The sequence below is a fragment of the Notamacropus eugenii genome, chromosome 5, assembly GCF_028372415.1.
Source record: "Notamacropus eugenii isolate mMacEug1 chromosome 5, mMacEug1.pri_v2, whole genome shotgun sequence".
Lineage (NCBI taxonomy): Eukaryota > Metazoa > Chordata > Mammalia > Diprotodontia > Macropodidae > Notamacropus > Notamacropus eugenii.
Genome location: NC_092876.1, coordinates 198,761,073 through 198,786,865, shown reverse-complemented (window position 1 = coordinate 198,786,865; position 25,793 = coordinate 198,761,073). Strand labels below are relative to the sequence as shown.

The 25,793-nt window shown below is 38.2% G+C and overlaps 1 protein-coding gene across 3 annotated transcripts in view; it reads left to right on the top strand.

The window, feature by feature from the left end:
* Positions 1 to 25,793, top strand: part of KATNAL1 (katanin catalytic subunit A1 like 1) — a 133,411-nt gene that overhangs the window by 60,890 nt on the left and 46,728 nt on the right. For all 3 annotated transcript variants that reach the window (XM_072611835.1, XM_072611833.1, XM_072611834.1), the window contains one exon: positions 15,685 to 15,845. In XM_072611835.1, coding sequence (XP_072467936.1) covers positions 15,685 to 15,845 — 161 coding nt within the window. The remainder of the gene's footprint in view (positions 1 to 15,684; positions 15,846 to 25,793) is intronic.

Genomic DNA, 25,793 nt, shown 5'->3' with positions numbered 1-25,793 from the left:
TTTTCCATTAAAAATAATGACAACAGTACAAAATTAATCAAAACTTGGTTTTTAATTTTTCCACTGACCCTTGCCACTTAAAACCTTTTAAAGCTAAAAGAACAAAGTCAAGAATTTTAAAACATTTTCCATTAAAAATAATATAACTTTCAAGCTTTTTTCCTAATTTTTCTATTTGACACAAATGGATGCTTTGAGTTATGGTAGTACTTCATTGGGCCAAATTATTTTCTTTGGAGTAGCTTTAGTCAAGTTAGATTTCTATTGTTTGTACTTTGAATATTTTATCTGTATAGTATTGATTGTATGGTAAAATGACTCTTCTGTCTTTTTGAAGGAATTGTTTTTGAATCATGTCTAACTTTTCATGCCCCTATTTGGTGTTTTCTTGGCAAAGATACAAGAGTGGTTTGCAATGTGTTTTTCAAGCTCATTTTCCAGATGAGGAAACTGAGACAAACAGGGTTAAGTGACTTACCCAGATCATATAGCAGTAAGTATAAGAGTAAGAGGCTGGATGTGAACTCAGAAAGATGAGTTTTCCTGACTTCAGGGCTGCCACTGTATCCACTGAGTCCCCTAGCTACCCCATAGAGTCAGGAGGACCTGAGTTCATATTGAGTCTCAGACATTTACTAGCTGTGTGACCCTGGGCACGTCACTTAACCCTTTTTGCCTCAGTTTTCTTATCTACAAAATGAGCTGGAGAAGGAAGTAGCAAAGTACTCCACTATTGCTGCCAAGAAAACTCTGAGAGTCAGACACAACTGAAGTGACTGAATAACAGCTACTCTTGAATTTTGCCCTTATCCTATTTCCATGCCAGACTTCAGGCCTGGATTATTCTTTTTCTTTGTGCGTCCTTTGCTCCTGCCTGCACATTGCTGAACAGAACTCAAGGAAGCCACACAGCCATGCTGACTAGGTACATTATAAATTTATATTCTCTAATTTCAACTGAATTTTAACTGCAGCAAGACAGTCCTTTGTTCACTCTGTGATTGATTCCCTATCTCATTCTCCACAGAAGCTATTTCAAACCTTGTCTTCTGTCCTCAAGCCTGCCTAACCTCCTATAATTTTTACTTTACTGAAAAAAACTGAAACCTTTCTTCTTTCCCTGTCTGTGACAATGAGGTAGCCCTTCTGGCCAAGGTCAGCCCTTCTACTTACCCCATCTGCATGAGAAGATTATAACATTCGTCTTTTCCACCCAACTGAAATCTCAGTCGTTCCCCCATCCTCTTAACCTTAAAAGAAACAACCTTCTTTAGACCTGACCATTCCCTCACATTATATCCTTCTATATCTGGTTTCTCAGTAAAACTCTTAGGATTAATTATCTTTGCTGATTGTGTCCTCTTCTTTCCCTCCCACTCATCCCTTACCCTTTGGAAATCTGTCTTCTTACCTCATAACTCAACTGGAACTACTCTCTCCCAAGTTAAGAGCAACAATCTCATAATTGCCAAGTCTTAGAGTCTTTCCTAGGGTACCTAGGGGGCACAGTGGATAGAGTGCCTGGCTTGGAGTCAGGAAGACTCATTTTTCTGAGTCAGATCTGGTCTCATACATTTACAAGCTGTTTGATTCTGGGCAAGTCACTTTACTCTGTTTTCCTCAGTTTCCTCATCTGTAAAATGAACTGGAGAAGGAAATGGCAAACCACTGTAGTGTTTTTGCCAAGAAAACCCCAAATGAGATCACTGAGGGTTGGTCATGATGGAAATGACAGAGTAACAGTAGTCTTTCCTCAGTTTCCATCCTTCTTGATTCAGTGCTGGATTTCAGGTTAGATCTGAGTGCAACTTCTTGTTTTACTACTTAATAGTTCTTTAAAAAATACATTTAATAATAATGCTTTGTAATTTTTTATGTAACTCTCACTTGTCAGTGACTTCTCACCTAGAACTCTCCCTTGTAACTAGAGGTATGATGGGATAAATGTTTTATAACCAGCTCTCCAGAAAAAAAGCACTTTTATTTTTATTTTATAAAAATTTATTTGTTTTCAGCATTCATTTCCACAAATGTGATGAGAGTAAGTATCATGTTTTCCCTCTCACCTCCCCTTTTTTCCCCTCCATTGAAAAGTCTTTTTCTTGCCTCTTTTTATGAGAGATAATTTGCTCCAATCCATTTCTCCCTTTCTCCTCCCAATATATTCCTCTCTCATCCCTTAATTTCATTTTTTTTAGATATGATCCCTTCCTATTCACCTCACCCTGTGCTCTGTGTGTGTGTATGTGTGTGTGTGTGTGTGTGTGTGTGTGTGTGTATGTGTGTATGTGTGTGTGTAATCCCACCAACTACCTAGATACTGAAAAAAGTTTCAGGAGTTACAAATATTGTCTTTCCATGTAGGAATGTAAACAGTTCAACTATGATTTCTCTTTCCTGTTTACCTTTTCATGCTTCTCTTGATTCTTGTGTTTGAAAGTCAAATTTCCTTTTCAGCTCTGGTCTTTTTCATCAAGAATGCTTGAAAGTCCTCTATTTCATTGAAAGATCATTTTTCTCCCTGAAGTATTATACTCAGTTTTTGCTGGGTAGGTGATTCTTGGTTTTAGTCCTAGTTCCTTTGACTTCTGGAATATAATATTTCAAGCCCTTTGATCCCTTAATGTAGAAGCTAGATCTTGTGTTATCCTGATTGTATTTCCACAATACTCAAATTGTCTCTTTCTAACTGCTTGCAACATTTTCTCCTTGACCTGTTAACTCGAATTTGGCTACAGTGTTCCTAGGAGTTTCTCTTTCTGGATCTCTTTCAGGTGGTGTTCTGTGGATTCCTTGAATATTTATTTTGCCCTCTGGTTCTAGAATCTCAGGGCAGTTTTTCTTGATAATTTCATGAAAGATGATGTCTAGGCTCTTTTTTGGTCATGGCTTTCAGGTAGTCTCATAATTTTTAAATTGCCTCTCCTGGATCTATTTTCCAGGTCAGTTGTTTTTCCAGTGAGATATTTCACATTATCTTCCATTTTTTCATTCTTTTGATTTTGTTTTGTGACTTCTTGGTTTCTCATAAAGTCATTAGCCTCCATCTGTTGCATTCTAATTTTTAAAGAACTATTTTCTTCAGTGAGCTTTTGAACCTCCTTTTCCATTTGGCTGATTCTGCTTTTTAAAGCCTTCTCCTCATTGACTTTCTGGACCTTTTTTGCCAATTGAGTTATTAGCCTATTTTTCAAGGTGTTATTTTCTTTTCTTTTTTTTTTTTTTTTATTTAGCTTTTAACATTCATTTTCACAAAATTTTGGGTTACATATTTTTCCCCTTTTCTCCCCTCCCCCCCCAAACGCCAAGCATTCTAATTGCCCCTATGACCAATCTGCTCTCTCTTCTATCATCCCTCTCTGCCCTTGTCTCTGTCTTCTCTTTTGTCCTGTAGGGCCAGATAGCTTTCTATACCCCTTTACCTGTATTTCTTATTTCCTAGTGGTAAGAACATTACAGTTGATCCTAACACTTTGAGTTCCAACTTCTTTAGCTCCCTCCCTCTCCACCCCTTCCCTTTGGAAGGCAAGCAGTTCAATATAGGCCAAATCTGTGTAGTTTTGCAAATGACTTCCATAATAGTTGTGTTGTATAGGACTAACTATATTTCCCTCCATCCTATCCTGTCCCCCATTTCTTCTATTCTCTTTTGATCCTATCCCTCCCCATGAGTGTTGACCTCAAATTGCACTCTCCTCCCCATGCCCTCCCTTCTATCATCCCCCCCCCACTCTGCTTATCCCCTTATCCTCCACTTTCCTGTATTGTAAGATAGGTTTTCATACCAAGATGAGTAGGCATTTTATTCTTTCCTTTAGTGGAATGTGATGAGAGTAGACTTCATGTTTTTCTCTCACCTCCCCTCTTTATCCCTCCACTAATGAGTCTTTTGCTTGCCTCTTTTATGAGAGATAATTTGCCCCATTCAATTCTCCCTTTCTCCTCCCAATATCTTTCTCTCTCACTGCTTGATTTCATTTTTTTTTAAGATATGATCCCATCCTCTTCAATTCACTCTGTGCACTCTGTCTCTATGTGTGTATGCGTGTGTGCATGTGTGTGTGTGTAATCCCACCCAGTACCCAGATACTGAAATGTTTCAAGAGTTACAAATATTGTCTTTCCATGTAGGAATGTAAACAGTTCAACTTTAGTAAGTCCCTTATGACTTCTCTTTGCTGTTCACCTTTTCATGGTTCTCTTCATTCTTGTGTTTGGAAGTCAAATTTTCTTTTCAGCTCTGGTCTTTTCATCAAGAATGCTTGAAAATCCTCTATTTCATTGAAAGACCAATTTTTCCCCTGAAGTATTATACTCAGTTTTGCTGGGTAGGTGATTCTTGGTTTTAGTCCTAGTTCCTTTGACTTCTGGAATATCCTATTCCATGCCCTTCGATCCCTTAATGTAGAAGCTGCTAGATCTTGTGTTATCCTGATTGTATTTCCACAATACTTGAATTGTTTCTTTCTAGCTGCTTGCAATATTTTCTCCTTGACCTGGGAACTCTGGAATTTGGCCACAATGTTCCTAGGAGTTTCTCTTTTTGGATCTCTTTCAGGTGGTGTTCTGTGGATTCCTTGAATATTTATTTTGCCCTCTGGTTCTAGAATCTCAGGGCAGTTTTCCTTGATAATTTCATGAAAGATGATGTCTAGGCTCTTTTTCTGATCATGGCTTTCAGGTAGGCCCATAATTTTTAAATTGTCTCTCCTGGCTCTATTTTCCAGGTCAGTTGTTTTTCCAATGAGATATTTCACATTATCTTCCATTTTTTCATTCTTTTGGTTTTGTTTTGTGATTTCTTGGTTTCTCATAAAGTTATTAGCCTCCATCTGTTCCATTCTAATTTTGAAAGAACTATTTTCTTCAGTGAGCTTTTGAATCTCCTTTTCCATTTGGCTAATTCTGCTTTTGAAAGCATTCTTCTCCTCATTGGCTTTTTGAACCTCTTTTGCCAATTGAGTTAGGCTAGTTTTCAAGGTGTTATTTTCTTCAACATTTTTTTGGGTCTCCTTTAGCAGGGAGCTGATTTGTTGTTCATGCTTTGACTTCATGTGTCTCATTTCTCTTCCCAGCTTTTCCTCCACCTCTCTAACTTGATTTTCAAAATTCTTTTTGAGCTCTTCCATGGCCTGAGCCCATTGAGTGGGCTGGGACACAGAAGCCTTGATTTCTGTGTCTTTGCCTGATGGTAAGCATTGTTCTTCCTCATCAGAAAGGAAGGGAGGAAATGCCTGTTCACCAAGAAAGTAACCTTCTATAGTCTTATTTCTTTTCCCTTTTCTGGGCATTTTCCCAGCCAGTGACTTGACCTCTGAATATTTTCCTCACACCCACCTCACCTCCTGATCCTCCCAGCCAGTGTTTGGGGTCTGAGATTCAAATGCAGCTTCCAGCCTCAGGGCTTTGGGCGGGGGCAGGGCTGCTATTCAGTGTGAGATTAAATTCAGATGCTCAGGTGAGGGCAGGGCTGCCTCTCAGGCTCAGTTCCCTCAGGGAGTTTATGCACAGACCTTCAACAATGGATCCAGGCTCCTGCCTGCTTGGGGAGCCCTGGTCTGCCGCTGCCCCTCAGCTTCTGTCTCCCGAGGGGGCCCGAGCCATGGGGGCACCCCATTCCCCCCTCGACCCGCCAAAGGGACTCTCTCACCGACCCCCGTCACCTGTGGGTGGAGGTACTTGTGCGGCCGCTGGAGATCCCGTCCCTGAAGCCCACTTGGATCTGTTCCTCTCGGTGCCGCGGCCACAGCAGGGCTGCACTCAGCTCCCAGTCCCGGCGCCCAGTCCGCAGCACGAAGGACCTTTTACGAGAGGTTTGCAGGTCTCTCCGGAACAGAAATCTCCCTTGCTCCAATGCTCCGTGGCCTCTGGGTGCAGAATTCGCCGTGAGTTACTTCTTTGTAGTTGTTCTATGGGTTGTGGGTTCGGAGCTATGTGTATGTGCGTCTTTCTACTACGCCATCTTGGCTCCGCCCCCAAGGTGTTATTTTCTTCAGCATTTTTTTGAGTCTCCTTTAGCAAGCTATTGAAGTGCTTTTCATGATTTTCTTGCATTGCTGTCATCCTCTTCCCAATTTTTCCTCCACCTCTCTTACTTGATTTTCAAAACCCTTTTTAGCTCTTCCATGGCCTGAGACCATTGAATATTTATTTTGGATGTTTGGGATACAGAAGCATTGACTTTTCTGTCTTTCCCTGATGGTAAGCATTGTTCTTCTTCATCTGAAAGGAATCTGTTCACCAAGAAAGTAACCTTCTATAGTCTTATTTTTTTTCCCTTTTTTGGGCATTTTCCCAACCAGTTACTTGACTTTTGGGTCCTTTGTCAAGAGTAGGGTATACTCAGGGGGTCTGTAAGGTCTCAGTTCCTCCAAGGTGGCACAATCAAGCATGTACACTGGTCTGAGAGCAACAAGAAACTTTTGTGCCCAGAATAAGCGAGTAGTAGAGTTTCCTCTCCACAGTCACCTGGCCTCCAGTTCCACCAAGCCAACTCTGGGGGCTGAGATTCAGATAAGCTGCTCAATTCCCCCAGGTGCTTTAGGCAGGGTCAGGCCCACCATTCAGTGTGAGATAAAGATCAGCTGCTCAATTCCTCTAGGAGCATTAGGTGGGAGCAGGGCCTCCATGCAGGGCTGAGGTAAAAATCAGCTGCTCAGTTCCTCCAGGGGTTTTATGATCCAACAATGGATGCAGGCTGCTGTGGGGGCTCCTATGGGAGCTCCTGTTGCTGATCTGGCCTCTGCTGCTGCTGCCTGAGGTTGGAGCTATGGGAAGACCCTACTCCCTTCTCAGCCAGCTGAAAAAACCCTCTCACTGACCTTTGGCACCTGTGGGTTGAGGGATCTGCAAACCACAGCTACTGCTGCTAGGGATTCTGCCCCTGAGACCTACTTGAGTCCTCTTCCCTGTGCCATGGTGCACCAAGGCTGGGCGGGGCCACTCCACCTCTGATGGGACAGACCTTTCCCGTGGGCCTTTCAGGACACCCTGGGCTGGAAATCTCCTCCACTCTGTTGTTCTGTGGCTTCTACTGCTCTAGAATTTGTTGAGAGTCTTTCTTTACAGGTATTTTATTGGCTGTGGGGGAAGAGTTAGTATATGTGCGTCTTTCTGCTCTGCCATCTTGGCTTCATCCCCAAGAAAGCACTTTTAAATTTAATGTCTATTATTAACATTTTCTCCATCACTTTCTTGAGTTTAGACAATTCTTAAGACAATCAGATTGTTGTTACAGTATGATACAATGCAATACACATTTCCAAAGTATCTACTATGTGGCAGGCACTGTGCTAAGTGCTGCGTCTACAGATAGGAAAAAGAAAGGCAAGCCCTCCCTTCAAGGAGATTACAATCTGCTGAAGGAAGACAACACAAGAGGAGGCAGGAAAGTGGAAGTGTGGGGAGGTGAGGACATTGAAGGTAATGAGGGCATAATGTTCTGTGGAGTTGAGACTGAGCAGAGCTGCAGATGGCAAGTGGTGTGAACTCCCAGGTCCAGATCCAGCCCTCTGCAAAGGAAAGCTTTGAATGGAGTTTGGTGAGGGGAGAGGAGGCTGAGGCAGGTGGGGAGGTGTTAAACATGAGGTTGAATTAAAGACAGGATGAGAAGATCATAGCATTTATAGATTTCCAGTGTGGAAATGCTCACCCTGCAAATTAAACTATCACTTGGTGGACTTGACTTTGGCACACCTTTGTTTGTAGCAGCTAAGTTCAATTATTGACATTTTTGCATCACTTGCGAGTATTGTCTCCTTAGGCAAGTTGTTTACTTCTCAGTTTGCTTCTTTATCTATAAAATGAGGGAATTGGACTAGATGATCTCTAAAGTCTTTTCTAGCTCCCCCAATTCTATCCCCTTCAGATGTTTAATAGGAGCTGATTTCAGCTAGTTTAGAAATCGTTTGTATTACTGTGTTCCCAAGGCTAGTCTAATTCCAGCCAAAACACCAGCCAAAACGTGGACAAACCATGTTCTAAGGATCTTGAAGACTGGTTTAGACTCTTCATTTAAAATGCAGCCTTTTCTCTCCCCCAAATCTTTGGAGATTGAGAATTATTGTTTGGTGGATCTCGACTGGTCTCAGGGTCTCTCAGAATATGAACTACAACCCTGGGTCTGTTGGGTAGCAAGTCTATACATACAGTGAGGCCACTACATTTAAAATAGTTTCCTTAGGAGAGTCTATTGCTAATCCTATACTCCATAGCATATACAAAATAAGTACAAGGTGTTGGGAGTAGTGGTGGTCAGGAAGGGCTTCATGTAGAAGGTAGTACTTGAGTCATGTCTTAAAAGATGGTAGTAATTCTAAGAGGCAGGGGTCAAGAAGAAGTGAATTGCAGGCATGTATTATCATTGCCTAAGATAAAGGCACAGATGACATAGTTTTCCAATTTGCATATGATATAAAACTGGGAAGATTAATTAGCACAATGAATAAGAAAGTCTGGGTCGAGACATCTTGATGTAGGCTAAAACATTGGTCTGAATCTAAAAAAAATGAAGGTTAACAGGGATAAATGTAAAATCTTCTACTTTGGTTCAAAAATCAACTATACAAGTACAGGACAGGGAAGATACAATTGTACAATAATTCATCTGAAATAGGTCTCGTTTGTTTTTTTTCAAATATACTTTAAGCTCAATGTAAATCAGTAGTACAATATTGCTTTCAGTTGTATGAGGTGTTCAGGGAGGACTAGCATCTCTGATGTAAGGGCTTGCTGAGCTCTTTCAGGACTGCTTATCTGTCTTTGGTATCCACCTCCACCCAATTCTCACCTCTGACTTCAGGAAGCCATAGCACATGCAGTGGCCATACCCTGATAAAATTGTCTTGGCAGATAGGCTAGACAAGGTTGAGGGTAACCGATAGGCCTCAAATATGTTCGTGATTTAAGGAGAAGTCTTCCCCAAGGAAGTGAAGACTTCCTGAAACAGAATGAGTGGGTAAGAACAATTTGTTCCAATGGCCATGAAAGTGGCTGAAGCAGGTGCTGTGGATCCCTTAGAGTTTGGTCAGATATCAAAGATGCCAAGGTCATCCTGGTCCATTGTCAGTTGTCCTGACTTTTGTCTTGCTACTGGACTTTGGTGACTGGAAAAGAGAGTGATGCTGGTGACTTTGTGCATCTCCACTTTAGTCCAATTTATGCGCAAATCAAGACATCACTCTATGAAGTCATTGTCCTCTTTGAAAATGAAGGATAAACAGCAGCAATTGCTTTCTGTAGAACTAAAGTAAACTTAGTGGGAATAATGAGGTGATTTTTTTTTTTTTTTTGGCTTGGATTTGTGATTACCTCAGTGCAAGGACCTCCCAGTGAAGAACTTCTACCAGTGCAGATTGTAAATGACCAGGACCCTGAGTGATTAAATGATTTGGCCAGATTCACATAGGATTTGTCATTGGTGAGACATGATCCAGTTCCCAATCCACTGCAACACTGCCTTAATGAGGTGTTACTCCCATTTTACTCTGTTCTGAGGTCAGAACACATGTGGAGTATTTTGCTTCATTCCGAAGTACGTTGATAAACTGGAGATTATCCAGAGGATGACAGTGAGAATGGTGAAGGATCATGAGGGTCCTTGGGAGAACATGAGAGTTATCTTCAAGTATCAGGAGAACTGTCATGTAGAAGAAAGATTTGCTCGCTTCTGATAGAAACAATAAGAACAATGTGTAGAAGCTATAAACACATACATTTTATCTTGAGGTAAGAAAAAACTTCCTAACAATAAGAGCTCTGCAAAAGTGTGTTTGACTGCCTTAGGAATCAGTGGGCTCACCACTTTTGAGACTAAAGTAAAGGCTAGGGTAACTTATCAGGTAAAGGGGATCCTTTTTCCTGTAAGAGTTTGACTGGATGTCCCCTGAAGTTCTTTCCACCTCTGAAATTATGTACTTTTTCTAGGTCAAGGATGGAGAGAGATTATTCACTAGGAGCTAATAGAATAGTCAATAGTATCAGAAACTGCTCAGTGGAAATAAGAGGGGAGGGGATCAAAGGCATATGTAGAAGACTAGGCCTGAGAAGAGAAAAGCTTGCCCTTTTTTGGAGACTGGAACAAAGGAGGATGAAATGGGGGATGATGTAGAGGGAATTTTAGTTGTAGAATAGGAGCAAGAAGGAGGTTGTGACAGAAGGCCCTTTTTGTTATTGAAGGAGAAGGGAGAAGGATAGGGGAAAGCTGTGTTAGGAGACTTGGAAGAGCTGTGCAGGTAGAGGGATTGTTAATCAGAAAAGAATAAAGAATAATTGTGATTGGTTCTGATTGTTAATCAGAAAAGAATAAAAGTATTCTGTAGTGAGGGCCCAGTTGAGATTAGAGATCACAAATTTGGAGTGGAGATGTAATGGACAGTGAGGATGGTTGTGACTTTAAAGGAGTGGAGAAGGTAGACAGGCGTAACTCAGAGTTGGAGTCTCATGAACAAGGCATGTCAGAATGGGTGATGAACAAGGGGGATAGGAATTCAAGGGCAGAAGACAATGTAGAGTTGAGCTAGTTAACTCTAGGGTCAGAACTGCAAAGAGCAAAAAATCAAAGAAAATGTGTACTGTCTTATTAGAAAAACATAATTGACCTGTAAAGCAGATCAAGGTGTGATAATTTTAAAATTATTGGACTCCCTGAAAGCCATGATTAAAAAAAGGAGCCTAAGACATCATCTTGCAAGACATTATCAAGGAAAATTACCCAAATATCTTAGATCTAGAGAGTAAAGTAGAAGTTGAAAGAATCTCCTGATCACCTCCTGAAAGAGATATCAAAATTAAAACTCCCAGGAATATTATAGCCAAATTTGAGCTCCTAGGTCAAGGAGAAAATATTGCAAGCAGCCAGAAAGAAACAATTGAAATATCATGAAACCACAGTCAGAATAACATATGGTTTAGCAGCTTCGACATTAAAGGGCTTGCAGTATGATATTTTGGAGGGTAGAGGAGCTAGGATTATAATCAAGAATAATCCACCCAGCAAAAATGAATATAAATCTTCAGCATTGAAAAAAATGGATATTTAATGAGATAGAGGACTTTAAAGCATTTCTGATGAAAAGACCAGACCTGAATAGAAAATTTGATTTTCAGATACAAGACTCAAAAGAAGTGTTTAAAAGGTTCAAAGTACACCAATGACATCAGGAAGGTGATGTCTTGACTTGCAAGTGAATTAGATTTAAGGGAGGCAAGGCTATGCAATGTCATCAACCTCACTGTCTCCTCCAGAGTCATCTGAGTCCAGTGGCAAGAAAAGCTAGAGATGACTCCAGATGCAGTGAGAGACCTTGACCTTTTTAAACTGAGGTTTTTCTAGGTCTCAGTTTGTCTGAGGCAACACCCATTCAGTGATGTAAGGCTGGGTAAGAAATAAAATGATGCGAAAGTTTGCCTGCTCAAAAAAAATCAATCTGGGAGGAGAAGACCTTTAAGATTTCTATGGAAAGTTGATACATGAAACTCCTAAGAACTTTATCATTGTTATGGCAGTTAGAAGGAGTTTACATAGAGGGGCATGGATGTGAGTTGAATATGATGGAGTGATATTTAAAAAAAATAAAATCAAGGCATGAGAAGGAGGAGTGCACTGGGGAAAGGGGGAAGTAGAATGTGGTAAATTATCTCACATAAAAGAAGAGCAGAAGAGCTTTTATGTGGAGGGGAACAGGGGGATGTGGCCCAAAGGAGGAATAACATGCATATTCAGTTGGGTATAGAAATCTGTCTTACCCTACAGGAAAGTAAGAGGGGAAGGTGATACTAGTGGGGTGCTGATAGTAGGAAGGGTGCATTGCAGGAGATGGCAGTTAGAAGCAAAACATTTTTGAGGGTAGACAGGTGAAAGGAGGGAGGGAGAAAAAAAGAAAAGAGAGGAAGAGAGAGAGAAGGATAAATGGGGAAAAATAGGATGGAGGGAAATATACAGTAATCATAGCTGTGAAAAAAAATTTTATGGCAGTTTCTCTGAGAAAATCCTCATTTCTCAAATATATAAATTGGGTCAGGTTTATAAAAATAAAAGCCATTCTCCAGTTGATAAATGATCAAAGGATATGCACAGGCAGTTTTCAGATGAAGTAATCAAAACTATAGTCATATAAAAAAATGCTCGAAATCACTATTAATTACAGAAATACAAATTAAAATAACTCGCAGGTACCACACACATACACACACACTTATCAGATTGGCTAATATGACAGAAAAAGAAAATGAAAAATGTTGGAGGATGTGGGACCAATGAAACGCTAATTGTTGGTGGAATTGTGAACTGCTTCAAATATTTTAGAAAGCAATTTGGAACTATACTCAAAGAACTATAAAACCATGCTTACTTTTTGACCCAGCAATACCATTATCAGGTCTGTATCCCAAAGAGACAAAAAACAAAAAGGAAAAGGACATATGTATACACAGATATTTATAGCAGCCCTTTTGTATGGTGGCAAAGAATTGGAAATTGAGGAAATGTCCATTAGTTGGAGAGTGGCTATATAAGTTGTGGTATATGATTGTGATGGAATACTATTGTAGCATAAGGAGTGACAAGTAGGATACTGTCAGGAAAACCTGGAAAGACTTAATATGAACTGATGCAAAGTGAAATGAGCAGAACTAGGAGGACATTGTACATAGTAACAATAATATTGTAAGATGATGTTCTGTAAATGACTTAGCTATGTAGTCACAGTAATACAATGATCACAAGACAGTTTTGAGGGACTTAATGATGAAAAAATTCTGTCCATCTTAGAGAAAGAACTGATGGAGTCTGAATGCAGATTGAAGCATATTAAAAAAACCCAACCTTTATTTTTCTTGTTTTTTTTTTGGGGGGGGGGGTCTGTTTTTTTTTTATAATATGAATAATATGGAAATACATTTTGCATAACTGCACATGTTTAACCTATATCAAATTGCTTGCCTTCTCAATGAGGGGGAAGGAGAAGGAGGAAGAAAATTTGGAATTTGAAATAAAAAAATGAATGTTAAAAATTGTTTTTACATGTAATTAGGAAAAATAAAATGTCACATGAAAAAAATGACCTGATTAAAAGTAAAGTTAGATTCAATTAAAAATTGAAAGTGTAATTCACAGTGCTATTGGATCAGCAAATTATTTTTTCCATTTACAAAGTTTATTTAAAGATTTGAGAAGTTTTTAAAACTTATTTCACTGGAAATTGTTTACCACTGCTCAGTTATTTATATTAAGTTGTATTTTATATTGAGTTGTATGTTAGTGATTATTATATCCTTTGGTAGGTGATAGAGGTATCAGATTTACTATTCAGAGTATATTACTACAATGTGATTCCCATTGCAAAGTTGCACAGTTTGTTACGGATGTTTATTGTTGTCAGTGATGAGAATAAGCGATGTTTATTTTCATCTTGATTTATTTTTAAATTGCTTCTCTGGACTGTTGTCTTATTTTAATGTTAATTTGTGTTTTATTTATTTATTTGTTTGTTAATATTTTTTTCAACATTCAGTTTTATAAGATGTTGAATTCTTAAATCTCCTCCTGTCTCTTTTATCCCCTCTCCAAGACAGCAAGGTTATGCATATATAATCTTATTAAACATATTACCACATTAGTTATGTCGTGAAAGAAGAATCAAAACAAAAGGGAAAAACCACAAGGAAGAAAAAACAAAAGAGAAAGAGAAAATAGTATGCTTTGATCTGCATTCAGAATCCATAGTTCTTTCTCCTGGATGTGAATAGCACTTTCATTCATGAGTCTTTTGGAATTATCTTAGATCATTGCATTGCTGGGAAGAGCTAAGTCTATCAAAGTTAGTCATGGCACAGTGTTCTCATGGTTCTGCTCACTTCACTCAGCATCAGTTCATGTAAGTCCAGGTTTTTCTGAAATCTGCCTGCTCATCATTTCTTTTAGAACAATGGTATTTATTCAGTTACATTCATATGCCACAACTTGTTCAGCTATTCCGCAATTGATGAGCATGCCTTCAATTTACAATTCTTTGCCACCACAGAAAGAGCTGTTACAAATATTTTTGTACATGTGAGTCCTTTTTCCTTCTTTTGATCTCTTTGGGTTATAAACCTAGTAGTGGTATTGCTGAGTGAAAGGGTATGCATAGTTTAATAGCCCTTTGGGCATAGTTCCAAGTTGCTCTCCAGAATGGTTGGATCAGTTTACACCTCTGCCAACAATGCACTAGTGTTCCAATTTTCCCACATCTTCTCCAACATTTATCGTTTTCCTGTTTTATCATGTTAACCAATCTTATAGGTGTGAGGTAATACCTCAGAGTTGTTTCAATTTGCATTTCTCTAACCAATAGTGGTTTAGGGTACTTTTTCATATGACTATAGGTAGCTTTAATTTCTTCATCTGAAAATTGCCTGTTCATATTCTTTGACCATTTTTCACTTGAGAAATGACTTGTATTCTTAATAATTTGACTGAATTTTCTATATATTGTAGAAATGAGGCCTTTATCAGAGACACTGGCTATAAAAACTATTTCCCAGCTTTCTGCTTCCCTTCTAACCTTGGTTGCATTGGCTTGGTTTTTGCAAAAACTTTTAAATTAAATGTAATCAAAATGATTTGGAATGCTCTCTTTACTGAAAAGCATAATGGGGTAATGTAATGGTCAGAATGTGGGACTCGAGTCAGGAAGACCTGGTGTTAAAATCTTTCCTCTTGATGCCTACTAGTTGCCTAATGGAGAATTTAAATGGACCCAATATTTCTGAACTCTAGGTAACTCAAATTAGGGAAAAGCTAGGAAATTACAGATCTTGATATATTGGTTGTCTGAATTAGACAAAATATTTTCTAGGGTTTTTGAATATGACACAAAGATTTATTTAATGCAAAGTTTTATTTTTTTAATTAACAAATTTTTTTCTCTCCTTCCTTCTTGAGTTGTTTCAGTTATATCTGACTCTTCATTGGGGTTCTCTTGGCAGTGATACTGGAGTGGTTTGCCATTTCTTTTTCCAATCATTTTACAGATGAGGAAACTGAGACAAAGATTTAGTGGCTAAGTGACTTTCCCAGGGCCATACAGCTAGTAAGTGTCTGAGACTGGATTTGAACTTAGATTCTCCTGACTCTAAGGCTGGTGCTCTATCCACTGTGCCACTTAGCTGGTCTGTCTCCCTCCTAACCCCACCCCAGTGTGGGAGAAAAAAAGAAAAAATTCCTTATAACAAACGTGCAGAGACAAGCCAGACAAATTCCCTCATAGGGAGGTTTCAAACAATATGTTTTATTCTGTACCCCTAGTCCATTTCTTCCCTGTCAGGGAGGTAGGTAGAAGGATTCATCTGTTATTTGAAATCCTGGAGGATCATTGATCTAAGTTCTTACAGCTTGAAAAGTTATTTGTAAACCATTTTCCTGGTTTTGCTCTTTTTATTTCTCATCAGTTAACAAAAGTCTTCAAAATTGTTTTTCTAATATTGATATTGTAATATAAATTGTTTTGATTCTTTTTATTTTAATCTGCCAGTTCATACAGGTCTTCCTATGTCTCTTTTAAATCACCTGTTTATTTATTACATAAAATAATACTCTATTAGATTTGTTTAGCCTTTGCAAAAAAAATTCTAATAAAACTGCTTTTAGAAGTTTTGTAAATTTTAACATGCATCAAGTCTTATAAATATTGATTTTTTTTAAAGGTTCGACAGGAATTACTAGAAGAATATGAACAAGTTAAGAGTATTGTCAATACCTTAGAAAGTTTTAAGATAGACAAGCCTCCAGATTTTCCTGTGTCATATCAAGATGAACCATTCCGGGATCCTGCTGTTTGGCCTCCTCCTGTTCCAGCAGAACACAGGTAGCCTATAAATCCTTCATTCTATACTCTTCTGATTCTTGTTCTGATTAATGACTGCTTTTAAAGATCAAAAGGATATATTTCTGAAAAAAAGAGTGGAGTAATGCTTTTTTGTTTTTATCATTAGCAAAAATACTTTTTTTGGTCATCAGTACCACCTATACATATATGTATGTGTGTGTATATACATATATTTGTATATATATGTACATATATGTTTATTTATCAAAAACTACTATATAGAGTTTGCTGATTTTAAAAGATCCTGGTGAAAAGGTATGTTAGTCATGTAAAAGTGTTGTGTCATTCGTATTGCATACTTTTATAGGTGGTCCTTTTGTAAAGGCAAATTTTGCTTTGAATATAGTCACTTAGCCTTATTTCAGCTGTATTTATGTGATAAAGAATTGTGCTGAGACAATTTTCTTATCTGATTATATGACTGAGTACTGTCTCTTTTTTTGACTTAGAGATCCTCAGCCATAATGTCCTTATGCTATAGAATAAACAGGTCAGTCTTCAAATATCAGTGATAAGGCATCCTGAAAAAATCATTTTATACATATCACTTTTTCTTTTTCATAGATTTTTATAAAATAATCTTTCAGATGCTTAGCTGCAACCCAGATCTGATGTGTCTATGGCATTCCTCAATCTGCTAGTCTAGTGACCCTATCAAAAAAAGGAAATTCTGTTAGAGTGGTATGACTTAATCTTTTTCTCTAACTGTTCAAAAACTATCCCTTTATTTTTTAAATTCAGTTTCATTTTATTTTCAGTTCCATAGTCTCTCCCTCTTCCAGCACCCTCCCCCATCCATTAAGGAGACAAGAAATAAAAAACTCTTTACAAATATGAAGTTATACAAAATAAATTTCTATATTAGCATGTCCAGGAAAAAATAAGAAAAAGAAACAAAATATACTACAATCTGTAGTCTGAGTCAAATCAACTGTCCATCTACAGGTGGATAGCATGTTTTATTGTGAGTCCTTTGGAATTGTGGTGGGTTATTGTATTGATCAGAGTTAGTAAATCTTTCATAGAGGATTATCTTTATAGTTATTGCTGTTACTGTGTAAAATGTTCTTTTGGTTTTGCTTAATTCACTGTGTATCAGTTCATACAAGTCTTCCTAGGTTTTTTGAAACCATCTCCTTCATTATTTCTTACAACCCAACAGTATTCCATCACAATCATATAACACAACTTTTTCAAACATTCTGCAATTGATCAATATGCCCTCAATTTCCAATTCTTTGCCACCACCAAAAAGGTTGCTGTAAATATTTTTTTTTTAACATATGGGTTATCCCTTTAATAATGGGTTCTCCTGTTTTTTTTTAAAAGAGATTTATATCAAGCCTACCAATCTATGGATTAAAGTATCTGCTTTATTCCCCCTTTTAAAAAATTGGGACACTTTCTTACATCCGGTTGATTGGAACCTGTTCCATTCATCTTACTTTCTCTTAAAGTCACCAGTGTTGAGCAGTCACACCTGCGAGTTCTTTCATTACTCTGGGATGTAGTTTGTTCAGGCCAAAGTGATTAGAATGCCTTTCCAGGTACCATTTTCTCAGAATAAAAATTTGGTTTTCAAATTTTGTGAGATATTTTCATTTTGTTTTTATCAGTGTGAAGGTAGATGAAACAGAAGCAAAACTAGAGTTGAATATTTTCATGACTCTCTTTGTTTTCATACTCATTTCACCTATAACAAGCCGAGGTTCTATCTGTTCTTTTCCCCTCCAGCATAACTCCAACCCAAACCTAACAGGCCCTTTTTTATTGTCTTATTTCTAATGTCTCCTTGTGACATAAGGATGACCCTGGTTTCCTGCAGGGTATGCGGGTAGAACACAAACTCTAGCAGACCCCACATGCTCAGACTTTGAACACAGTCGTGGATACAATCTGAGCATGCTTGTCTAAGAAATGACTTAGCTAACAGCAGAGAGACTCGTGGGTTGACTTTTGGGTAGTAAATTGTTGATGGCAAGTGGTGAATTAAAGAAAAACAGAAAATGGCTCATAGACCTGTGCAGTACCTGTATGCTTTCATAGTAGTCATGCTAGAATTATGGAAAAGCGAGAAGGGGCTGCTAAAAATAATACTTTTTGTTGATCTATAAACATTACTTTAGTTGTAGAGACTGAATGGGACATCTTTGTTCAATGACCATTGAATTGATATACTTTAGGAAGAAATAAACAGTAGCAGCAGTAACACTTTAGATAAACAAAACCAAAAGATAGAAGGAAATTGCAGTCACTTGGGAGGCTAGCTCCTAGGTTGTCCTTGGAAAAGGGAACAGAGAAATTGGTGGAATTCTTATTGTAGAACAAGAAGCATTATTTCATTGGATACATGGTCATCTTAACCTGTAGTACCCATGGAAATCAGACAAGAAGGCACCATGAAGATAAGCACAATTATACACTAGTATCTACTGCAGAGGATAAAGTAAAAGAATCTGCTAACAATTTGACAAGATCCTTCCAACTAAGTCAACATATACTTTTTTCTTTTAAAAAATATTTTGTTAATTTTATATTCTTACATTAGTCATTTCCCAATATATTCTCCTTAATTGAACTCTCCCTTGTAACCAAGAAAACCAGGTAAATAAAGCCTACTGACAAAGTGATGATATTCAACAGTGTTTAAACTTGGTAACTTCAATTAGAAAGCTGGCACAGAGGAAATGGTGGAAAGTAATCTGGAACTTTCTTGGATTTGAGAAATAAATGAAGCCAACTTGATTCTCCAATTCAGTCATTTTTCATTTGTGTCTAGCTCTTTGAGACTACATTTGAGGTTTTCTTGGCAAAAATACTGAAGTGATTTGCCATTTACTTCTCCAGCTCATTTTACAGTTGAAGAAATGGAGGCAAACAGTTAAATGACTTGCCTCAGGTCACCCAGTAAGTGTCTGAGTCCAGATTTGAACTGAGGAAGAAGAGTCCTCCTTAACATCAGGCTCAGCACTCTCTCTCTTGTACCCCCTAATTGCCCCTATATATTTTAGCTTCTCACCTGTGTATTATAAATACTTTCTTCCAGAAAAGAGTTGAAAGACTGTAGACATAGTAAGCACCAAACAACCCCATCAATAATAAAGTGAACTTCATATTACTAGGCAAAAGCATCATATCTGAAGCAGGTAGCTGAGGGTAGTTAGATTATCAGCTGGTTCAGGAGAAAGTAAAAATCATCACTGAATTAAAAGAAAGGCTAGCAGATGAAGAGGATACTGTGAACAGTTGCTATAGATTGAACCGGATTTATTAAACTGCTTGCTAATTGGGAACAGCAAGAAATGGAGTAAGACAAAAATATTGAGTACCACCATTTCCTGAAAAAGTGCCATAAGGAAGAGGCCAAATCAGCTGAGAGAGCACAGCAGTCAGGAATTTCCTTATCACAGCACCCACTGCCGAGACATGGAAGCTAAGGACAATACTGATTTATAATGCACATTCATAGGAGAAGCACTTGAGAAGAAGGTGATAACAGATTATGCACAGTATTTCTTTATATAACAAGAAAAAAGAGTGAGAGCAAAAATAAGTGTGAAGAAAGCTTGATGGGAGACCCAAATGAGATGTATCATGCCAAGAACACTTGTAAATAAAATGGACAGGTTAATTAGTAGATGCTAAATGGATCAAAGTTGTTAGTGTTTCTTTAATGATCTGCTTTCATGATTGGTGACAGGAACTAGCACATTTGAACTCTAGCGTCTCATTCTTAGAAGTGATGTATGAAGAAGCAGGAGTGGCTCTCAGGAAGTTGGGAAGAGTGGCTGGAACACCCATGCTTATATGGAGGAAATTGTGTAGGGGCAGTGTGGCCTTTCAAGAATCAAGGGGTCTTGGTCCAAGACATCTCAGAGAGTGGAAAAAATGCAAAAAGTGGTTCATTGATTAATTATGGCAATCAAGGCTTAAAACAGAAATGTGTTTGCCAAAGATGTTTACCATTGTCATGGAGGATGTCCTGTAGAAGTTGTACATTGAAGAATAATTCCATGTAGGTGTCCAGGTTCTCTAGATGTCTATGTTTACAGATGATATTTAATGTTACAATGCTACTGTCAAAAGATGGTTGACCTAATAATCCATATAAAAAAACTAAATGGGTAAAAATGCCTTTAGATTATGAAATGCAGCTGGATGTCTGATTCACTGTATTTGTAAATCAGTGTGTATATTTGGAATAGGCACTGCAGATGGGCAGGCAGTTGGGTCTAGAATTGAACACGAAAAAGATATCAGATTTGATTTGGTTTTTGTAAATTGGGTAGTGTTTTTAATGATGCCAGGTTGCTATTTGGTATAAAGAACTGTCTTTTCACCATAAATCTGTGATTCTAGATCTTGGAACATCAATTTTTGATGCCTTACAGGTACAAGTGACCTGTAGCATATTTTCAGTAATAACCCACGTGGAAGAAGTATAAGGATATGTTTTAGGAAGGGCAAAACTGGAAGAGAGAGAAGACAGTGACTTGACATGAGAAAGATGACAGATGTGTAACCTTGGTACTCCATTAGTTGGTGCCCTGAAAAAGTAAGACCTTATACGAAGGCTTCCAGCAACCTAGATAGGAGGTATAGAGAATGAATGAGCAGACACAGTCAGCTTGCAGTCTGTGATGGAGTCACAGAGTGAGTACAATGTAAGTCATGAGTCTTGGTGAGTCTAAGCTTCCCTAATCATGTTCTTAAAAGATTTTATCCCTCTTTTGTATCTATTTTCACTCACATGTATGCTTCCATGTCAGTATTTTGGGTTTGTCCTTTTAAAACCTGATTTGTTGATGAACTTTCTGTGTACCTATATTGATTGGTCTTTTAGACCATTTTTCCCCATTTTTTTTCCTCCTTGGAATTGATTACAGCTCTATCACCTGAGTTTAATTTGTGAGTGCCTTTCATCTTTCTTGAGCTGACAGTGTTTTTGAGGACCCTGTGGCCTGTTTAGTTTCTGAATTCTTTGAAATGAAGTTTAAAAGAGCTGCTCTAAATATTTTTATACCTATACATCCTTTTCCTTTTTCTTTTATCTCTTTGGGATTCAGACCTAGTGGTGATATTGCTGAGTCAAAGGGTATGCACAGTTTGGACAAAGTTCCAAATTGTACTCCAGAATGGTTGACTCAATTCACAATTCCACCAGCAGTGTCCCAATTTTCTCACAGCCCCTCCAACATTTATCATTTTCCTTTTCTGTCATGTTAGCCAACGTGATAAATGTGATAAATGTACCTCAGAGTTGTTTTAATTTGTATTTTTCTGATCAGTAGTGAGTTAGAGCATTTTTTAAAATGACTATTGATAGCTTTGATTTCTTCTTCTGGATACTGCTTGTTTATATCCTTTGACCATTATCAATTAGGGTACATCGAATGACTTGGGGAAAAAAATTCTGTATTTATTCAGATCAGTAAAGTAGTAAATGAGAGTAAATATTCATGACTTGAAGTGAATTTTTAACATTCATTTACAGGCTTTAGCTTCTATTGTAATTCTTTATTTATAGTCTTCCCCCTTAATTTCTGGTTGGATTTTCAAAACATTTTAAGTTTTAAGACATAACTGGATGGCAAAAAAAAATGACAAACTATTACCTGTAATGAAATTGATCATTTTCATTTACTGTTTAGAAACTGACTTTTAAACTCTGTCATATGTTGTGGGCATTATCTGTTCAAAGTGGAAATGCTCTGATATCAGAGGTAGAACACAATGCATTGTCAGAGAACTCACAGGAGAGAAACACTGAGCCATAGGGGAAAAAAGGCTGAGAAGACCAGAGAAAGCCCAATAGATAAGAATATTATGAAGAAATATTGAACAGGGAGCTGGTAGAGAGATATATTGGAAAAATTGTGCTGGAAACCCAGTTCTTTATTTTCTGCAATGTGTTGATGTGAAGGCTGCTTCTTTGATAGAAGTCTGTTTCCTTTTGACTTCTAGAATTGTGGAAGCACAGTGTGCCATTCATGAGACCAAATCCTTTTCTTGTTTAGCATTTCAGTAGAGGCTGAATGTGTACAATAAATTTCATCACTACTTATTTGCAGAAAATGCCAACAAGTTTGGCTTCTTAATAGTCCTAACTCTTCATTATCCAAGCATTCATTCTTTTTAACTTGTGGCTCCAAGCACAGCTTGGGAAGAAAAGAAGAAAAAGTGCCACGTTTCTGGGAAAAATAAGGCTTTAAAATATTATTGCTTAAATGTTGTAGCTTTAAATGTATAATCCCACCTTTTTCCTTAGTAGAAAATTTTCTATATTTAGAAGCTTACTTCTCTAGCAGCCTAAAATTTTTAGTGATATATTCCTTGAATTTCCTGGTAACATTATTAGTAATTTTTATCCTTTTTAATGAACAGTTAAACTTTAAAATGTGGTACATAGTTTGTATCTCTAACATATTTAGATTATTTAGAACTCATGCTTTACTTTAAAAATATTAAATTGCCTTATAAGCATTACTTATTTTAAAAAAAACATAAAACCCCTCTATGCATACCATAACCTTGCAATAGACTTCTCTCTTCTTCCCCTGTTTATTAACTCAAATTTTTGTTAGTTGATACAGTTTCTACCCTTGTGTTTAAGTGACCTCACCCTTGGAGTTGCTGTTTCTTCATACTGACAGCTGTTGATAGAAATTATTTGGTGAATATATTGTATATACCTGGCTGTTAGGTTCATCCTGGATCACAGAAGTAGAGCAAGAAGAAAACTTAGAGATTCAAGAGGTCAGCCTCCTGGTGTTACAGATAAAGAGGCCCAGAGATGTTAAGTAACTCACTCAAGCAGATTCATGATTTGAATTTAGATCCTTGGAACTCCTAAATTTATTAGTCCTTTGTACTATAATGTATATTGATGGTTATCTTGAGTAGCAAGAAACTTTTCTAGGGGAGCACTTAAAACTCTTTATTTTGCACACACATCTGAAGGCTGTCACTCAGTTCTTAATTAACACTTTGTCCAGTGATCTACTGATAAACAAGAGGTAAAAAACTTAACCAAGAAGGCCATACATCCTCAGGGAAGCTTACAGGAACTGGTGTGTGATCACTAACATTTTAGTGATGTTCCTTGTATTTCCTAGTTTCTGTTAGAAATTTTAATACTTTTAATGAATCACTGCCTAAAATTTAGTATATAATAGTCGTAAGTATTTATTGATTGCCTAATCTTGTGCCAGGCACTGTGCTAAGCACTGGGGATACAAAAAAAAGGCAGAAGACAGAAACTGCCTTCAAAAAGCTCACAATCTAATGCAAGAGACAGCATGTAAGCAGCTATGTACAAATAGCTATATACAGGATAAATTGGAATTAATCACCAAAGAGAGGGCACTAGAAGTAAGGGAGATCAGAAAAGGATTTCTGTAGAAGGTGAAATTTTACCTGGAACTTGAAGCCAGGGAAGCCAAGGGCAGAGATGAAGAAGAAGAACATTCTAGGCATGAGGGACAAGTAGAGAAAGTGTTTAAAGTTAAGAGATGGGATATTATATGTGAGAAACAGCAAGGAGGTGAATGTCATTGGATTGCAAGATGGAGGATGGGAAAGGGAGAGATATAAAATGTAAGAAGACTGGAGAGATAGGAAGGGTCCAGGTTATGAAGGGTTTTGAACACCAAACAGGGTTTTATATTTTATCCATAAGGTGATAAAGAGCTGCTGGAGTTGATTGATTAGGGGAATAGCATGATCAGACCTGTGCTTTTGAAATATCACTTTGGTGACTGATGGGGACTGTAGTGGGGAGAGATTTGAAGCAGGGTCATTAACCGTCATACTATTGCAATGGTCGAGGTGTGAGATGATAAGGGTCTGTGTCAGGGTGGTGGTAGTGTCAGATGAGAGAGGAGGGCTTATATGACATATGTGGGCAAAATCAAAAGGCCTTGCCAACAGATTGTATATGGGGGTGTTGGAGAGAGAGTGAGGAGTCAGGGATGACACCTAGGTTGTAAGCCTGGGGGACTAGGTGGATGGTGGTAGAAATGTTAAGAAGAAGGGAGGGTTTTGGGGGGAAAAGATAATAAATTCAGTTCTGGATATGTTGAATTTAAGTTGATCTGTTTGAGATGTCCAAGAGGCAGTTGTAGATGCAAAACTGGAAAACAGAGATGTTAAGTCTGGGTAAGTAGATTTGTGAATCATTATTGTAGAGGTGATAATTGAATCCATGGGATTTCATGAGATCACCAAGTAGAATAGTATAGAAGGAAAAAGGATAGAGCTCAGGGAACAGCCAAAACCCCAAATTAGTGGGCTTGACTTGGGTGAAGATTTATCAAAGGAGAACAGAGAAGGGTGGTCAGACATGTAGGAAGAGAGCAGTGACATGAAAATCTGTCAAGGAGTAGAGGGTGGCAGTGTCACAGACTTCAGAGAGGTCAAGAAAGATTAGGACTAAGAAAAGACCATTGTCTTCCCCTTTCCCTTCCTTTTTCGTCATTTTCCCTTCTCTCTTTTTCTTCCTTCTCCAAGTGATGGCAAAAACAAGAGTAGCTGTGTGTAGTTGAAGTGAGTTGCACAAGTAAATCATTGGAAATAACCAGTTTGAAGAAATGGAAGATTTTGATGTTTAAGGGAATAGTAAAATGCATATTGAAGTCCCCTAGTTATGAAGATAGCAGTTGGAGAGGAAAGATTGTGAACCATCCATTGAGCTCATTCAGGAAAGAAGGGACAGGCCCTGGAGGTTGATAGACAACAGCTATCAGAATTTTGATTGCGTGAACCTTAAAGGAGGAGAGGACACTGAGTTATGATATTAGAGTCTGGAAGTGGTGATGAAGAGCAAGAAGTATTGCTTGACTTTGACCTTGGCCAGACAGTTGAGGAAAATGATTGAAAATATAACCAGTGCTGGAAAGGATAACCAGGAGAATGTGGCATCAGGAAGGAGCCATGTCTCAGTGAGAGCTTGAGCAAAGGAGTGGGAAAAGAAAAGATTTCAGATGAAAGCCAAGTTTTTTTCCTATAGAGCGAGTATTCCAGAGAACACAGTGGAAAGAGTGAGTAGCTTGAGGGTACAAAATGGAATGGAATGGGAATAAAGGATTAATCAGTGAATGAGAAAATTAGGTCCGAATAATGACAGTTGGGAATTCAGGATCCCTGGTATGGTGAAAGTATGAACTGGTGGGAATTTGCTAGTTTAGATTAGCTAGCTAAATCTAATTTACTTTAAATTGTTGAAATCCCTTACATTCATTAGATGATTATTTTAAAAACTCACAAAAGCCCTCTCATTGTCAGTTTACCATAACTTTGTAAATAGATTATACCTTAAGGTATTAGATTTTTACTAGTGCATACAATATTCACTACCTTTATTAAAAATGGTTTGGGGAGGTTAGATTCTGGAACGAGAGCAGAGTAGGTCAGAGAATTCCAAACTCTCCAGATTTCCCCCCCCAAGGAAGACAAAATAGTGCCTCAGGGCAAACAAAGTGTGGTAAAAATAAGTAAGAGTTGAGGCAGAACTGTAGTCCTCCTAGGACAACCAGAGAAGAACAGAAGAAAAATCCCAGGACTGAGCTTTGGTTCCTGTGTGAACACCTCCAGGCTAGTTCTGCCCTGGGGCTAGTTGGGCTGGGAGGTAGCATCTTCCCCAGCCACAGAAATTTTCAACTCCCAGACAGTGTGGGGAGTCAGGCATCTGAGCAGGGGAAGATTGAGGGAACATCTGCTGATAAGGTTCACCAGGCCCAGCTGTGCTGCCCAGAAGCTGCCCTGGGCAAGAAGAAACCAGCATAGCCTGGTGAATACAGAAGCAGTGGGGCAGGGTTACTGCTTGCTGTGGACACTTACAGGAGGGCAGAGTTCTTGGTTTTGGTTCCAGGCCAGAGAGGAGAACTGGAGGAGGACTTGAGGCCCATCCCTCATACCCCAGGACTAGAG